This window comes from Papaver somniferum, chromosome 5 (assembly GCF_003573695.1).
Source record: "Papaver somniferum cultivar HN1 chromosome 5, ASM357369v1, whole genome shotgun sequence".
Classification (NCBI taxonomy): domain Eukaryota; kingdom Viridiplantae; phylum Streptophyta; class Magnoliopsida; order Ranunculales; family Papaveraceae; genus Papaver; species Papaver somniferum.
Window position 1 is genome coordinate 10,567,527 of NC_039362.1, and position 4,195 is coordinate 10,571,721.

General features: G+C 37.6%; 1 protein-coding gene across 1 annotated transcript; it reads right to left on the minus strand.

The window, feature by feature from the left end:
- Positions 1-1,382: 1,382 nt before the first annotated feature.
- LOC113280982 (protein DMR6-LIKE OXYGENASE 2-like) lies at positions 1,383-3,915 on the minus strand. The gene is made up of 4 exons (XM_026529610.1): positions 3,540-3,915; positions 3,203-3,450; positions 2,575-2,896; positions 1,383-2,445 (listed from the first exon to the last, which is right to left on the minus strand). The coding sequence occupies exons 1-4, from the start codon at positions 3,783-3,785 to the stop codon at positions 2,173-2,175; spliced, it is 1,089 nt and encodes a 362-aa protein (XP_026385395.1). The 5' UTR covers positions 3,786-3,915; the 3' UTR covers positions 1,383-2,172.
- Between the last annotated feature and the right edge of the window lie 280 nt (positions 3,916-4,195).

A 4,195-nucleotide genomic window follows, 5' to 3' on the forward strand; every position in this document is an offset into this window, starting at 1 on the left:
TCAGCAGTAACATGGTCTGCCACAGTACCAAATTGTAATCTGTCTATCTTGCTAATACATGCAAAAGAAGAGGCCAAACAAGTATTTCCTATCCACTTATCATGCCAGAAAGAAATATGATTGCCAGAGTGAAGAATGAGAGTTGAATTTGCAGAAATCAGATAACTCACATTGGTGATGGTTCTCCAACAAGAAACACCATAGGGAGTTACAACTTTCCCTGGAACACAAAAAGAAAATTCACATCCATATTTCTCCACAATCAGCTTATACCAAAGATGTGATTTTTCAATACCAAACCTCCAACACCATTTATCAAGTAAAGCGTCGTTCATCTTCCTTAAATTAAGAATTCCCAGACCTCCTTTTTCCTTACTAGCATAAACAATTGACCATTTAATCAGATGAGAGCAAGTGCTGCCAGTGTTATGCCTCCAAAGAAAAATTCTCATTTTCTTTTCCAGAATATTAATAACTGAAATAGGGGCCTTAAAAAGGGAGAAGTAATACATTGGCAGGAAAGTAAGAATGCATTTGAGAAGAGCCAACTTACCTCCTTTAGATAAAGTACACTGATTATATATAGAGAGTCTTGTATCAAACTTTTCAAATATAGGTACTCAAATGGATTTTGAATTGACAGTTGCTCCTAATGGCATTCTCAAATACAAGAATGGCAAAGAGTCTGTAATGCAACCTAATTCAGCTGCCCATTCTTCAATCTCAGGTAAATCACCAATAGCAATTAGCCTAGTCTTAGCTGTATTAACCTTCAGACCTGAAATGTATTCAAAACAATGAAGGACGGAGAACAAATTTGAAAACTCTTCTTTCTTGTTATCAATGAAGAAAATGGTATCATCACCATAATGCAGATGATTTACAATGGAGCCATTATTTATCATGGGACGGTGGCTTTCATGCCCGCATACTCGTAAAGGTTTGTGTAAAAAAAAATGTGATCGGCCTGGGTGATATTCTTAGCAGAGTCTGTGCAGAAAGATTAGTTACGAATATTCTCTACTACTTAAATATGAAATTATCCCGCAAATTATTACATCATACTAGTGACGTTGGGCTTATGGATTCTGTTGAGTGGTGACCCTATGGTTAGTGTGGTGTCCCTTCATTAGGTACCCACCTTTAAAGATGTAACTACGTATGCATTAGGATGTCATCTTTTATCCGTGCATATAACACTTGGATAGTTGGATGTTTTAATACGGCTAGCTCTTTGACCATCTTTCTCTTGGCTTCTATCATTTGGACGGTCGTGCAATCCGGCAGGATGTAGGCGGCGTTTCTAGTAATCAACTTGAATTTTGATACTATGATGATGAAAAGTCCTTTTTTTGTTATGATTTTTCTTTAGTGATGGAGGCTGTTTTTAATTAACCTTCTAATTTCTCAGTAATTTTAAATTTAGCGTTATTGATTGAAGCCAAATTGCCCAAACTGCGTCGGACGTGGTCCATCATCAATAGCTTAAATTAATACCAGACATCTAAGAAGCCAAGAAAAATAGTTTACAGTTGTGACATGCATGTTGCATTACAGAAATTGACAACTATCTGTCGGCATCGCCGTGGTACGTAATCCATGTGAGGTCACCACATACAGCGCGCCGCGCCATAATACCTGCTGTGTCGTCGTCATCAACTCCAGCCTGGTCCACCAGAGTTGAACAACCATGTGTGAGACCTCATCCATCCTCTGGACATTTGAACACCTTGTACTGCGAGAGAAAAACTTCGGCATCGCTATGAAAACAACATTTTCCAGTTTCAGGTACGTAATCAACGTGACGTCACCGCATATGCAGTCCAGGCTTAACAAGTGTCGTGGTCATAAACTCCAGCTTGAGCCAACCAACCAAGTATGCATCATGCATGGTTTTAAGTGTCATCTTTTATCATCTGGTCACCTCGTCATCATAAACTCCTTGGCCATTTACCTCTAACGTCAACAACAAAGCATTTGGCTCTTTGTTACTCCTTCATTGGGTGATAGTACCTTCCTTAATTACACTTGTTTACTTCTTAGAAAAAAGAAAGACCCATCTAGTATTAATCTCGGAAAGATTAGGCCGAATAGCACCCTTAACCAAAAAAAAAAGCCACATAAAATCTAGTGAGGATTTATCTTTGAAGTTTTGAAAATTTTCTAAATTGTTCACCTTTGGTTTTGATAATTAATAGGAGTTGTTGTCTTGAAAAAATCTAAAGTACTTTCGTTTCCCAATTTCTGAGTCCAAAATTTTCCAAAAAATTCGGTATAAGTGAAATCCTTATATAGAGAGGGATGCTCGGCATCAACCAATTGAGAAGCCGGTCCGATCACAGCTTCCTTGGACGGACAACAAAAAATTGGGATAGAGAATCTCTCTTTATCGCAGTTTACAACGGCTCGGTGAAGAACACTTTTGTACTTGTCGTTGCTAATAGCCTGAAAGTTCACACAAAAAACAATTTCATTTATCATACAATATATATAATTATTCAAAAATTTGGTGCCATTAAAAGAGTATAGAAAATATAACTCCGTTCTTATGTGGATCAAATGACAGATAAATACCTGTATTTGATCACCAATATTAATGATAAACGTGTTAGGTATCGGATGGATAGCGATCCATTTCCCATCTTTAAGAACTTGTAATCCAGGAACATCGTCTTGAAGGAGAACAGTGATGGCGTTCGGGTCAGTATGACCAGGAAGTCCATACGTAAGTTCAGGTTCAGGACATGGGGGATAATAATTTATAGCCATATGTTGCCCATGGTTACTAAGTACCATTTCTATGTAATCTCTCTTAAGACCTAAACTCTCTGAAATAGCTCCCAGTAATTTTAATGTTAAGCCTCGAACACTTGTACAGTACTCCGCCACATCACTCCTGAAATGTGATTACCACACGTAAAAAAAAAACACAAAAATATCAATGTCCTGATCGTGTAATAATAAGACTCAAGACGTGCAACATGTTACATGCGTTACACGAGCTGCTTGTCACTATCAAAGCTATGAGTAGAAGAGAATCTTTTCCCTGTTGCACTACAGAAGTAAAACCATGGGCAACTACTAAAGTCTAACGCGGTAGCATTTTTCTTGATTGGAAAGTAGCCAATCTTTCAAAAGATATATTATACCAGTATAAAAAGTATGATTAATTAATTAGAAGAACTAAACTGTCAAAGCCTACCTGAATGATGGAGGATTAGTAGGCCACTCGTCCATATAATCTTCAAGAGGATAACAATGAAGTCTCAGGAAGTCTCTCCAATTCGCCGTCTTTTCATTCGTCACGTTAAAACTGGTCGACAGTCGAGTTGTTTTCGATGTATCAGCCGAATAACACTTCATTCTTTCACTCTCTGGCAACCCGAAGAAATCCTTCCCTACTTGTAACATCTTTTCTACAACTATCTCTGGCACTCCATGATTTCTTACCTAAGAGCGTACTTTTTTCTTAGATCATATGGTGAGTAAGAAACTAAAAACTACAAAACTAAATGAAATCTAAAGAATTTATGTGTTACCTGAAAGAAACCATCATATTGACATGCATGGCCAATTTGCTTGATTAACTTAGAATGGTTTGGACCATCAAGTTCTTTTAAATCGATGAGAGGGATTGATGAATCTTCAGATGATTGAACTTGAGTGAGATTTGGACGTTCGGAAAAGGGTCTTATGTAATTCGACGGAACACCATTCGTGGTTGCAATTATGTCACCTAGAAGTACTTTTGAAGGTGATGGTGAGGCCGGAGTACTTGAAGCCATGGATGATGATAGAATACGAAGAAGTTACTAAAGAGAGAGACAATTAGCCAAAAGAAGTAGTAATGGATGATAGCGTGCAAAGAAGTAACTCAGGAGAACAAGGACTTAATTTGTTTGTTTGGTGTGTGTTGGTTGTGGAAGAAATGAAGAGTCTTTGCAAGGCATTTATAAGCAAGCACATTAACCGTTACTGTACTAAGATTTAAAGTTGATTGGAGTATTATTTACTTGACAAGGATTCTTTATAAAAGATATTTTCCTGACTTTTATGCCGGTCGCTTTTATTTGTAAGGCCTGGACTGGAGCCGGTGCCAATTTTCTTAAAATAATGACAAAAAAGAAAGAAGGTGATATTCACATCCATTGAAAAGGAGAACTTATGACTAGGGCTGTACATGGGACGGTACTGT

Bases quoted from the DNA above. Each gene is read 5' to 3' on its own strand.
- LOC113280982 (XM_026529610.1), bottom strand. From the start codon at position 3,785: ATGGCTTCAAGTACTCCGGCCTCACCATCACCTTCAAAAGTACTTCTA. The intron at 3,451-3,539 runs GTAACACATAAA...GTACGCTCTTAG, and splicing joins AATATGATGGTTTCTTTCAG to GTAAGAAATCATGGAGTGCC. The intron at 2,897-3,202 runs GTAGGCTTTGAC...ATCACATTTCAG, and splicing joins ACTAATCCTCCATCATTCAG to GAGTGATGTGGCGGAGTACT.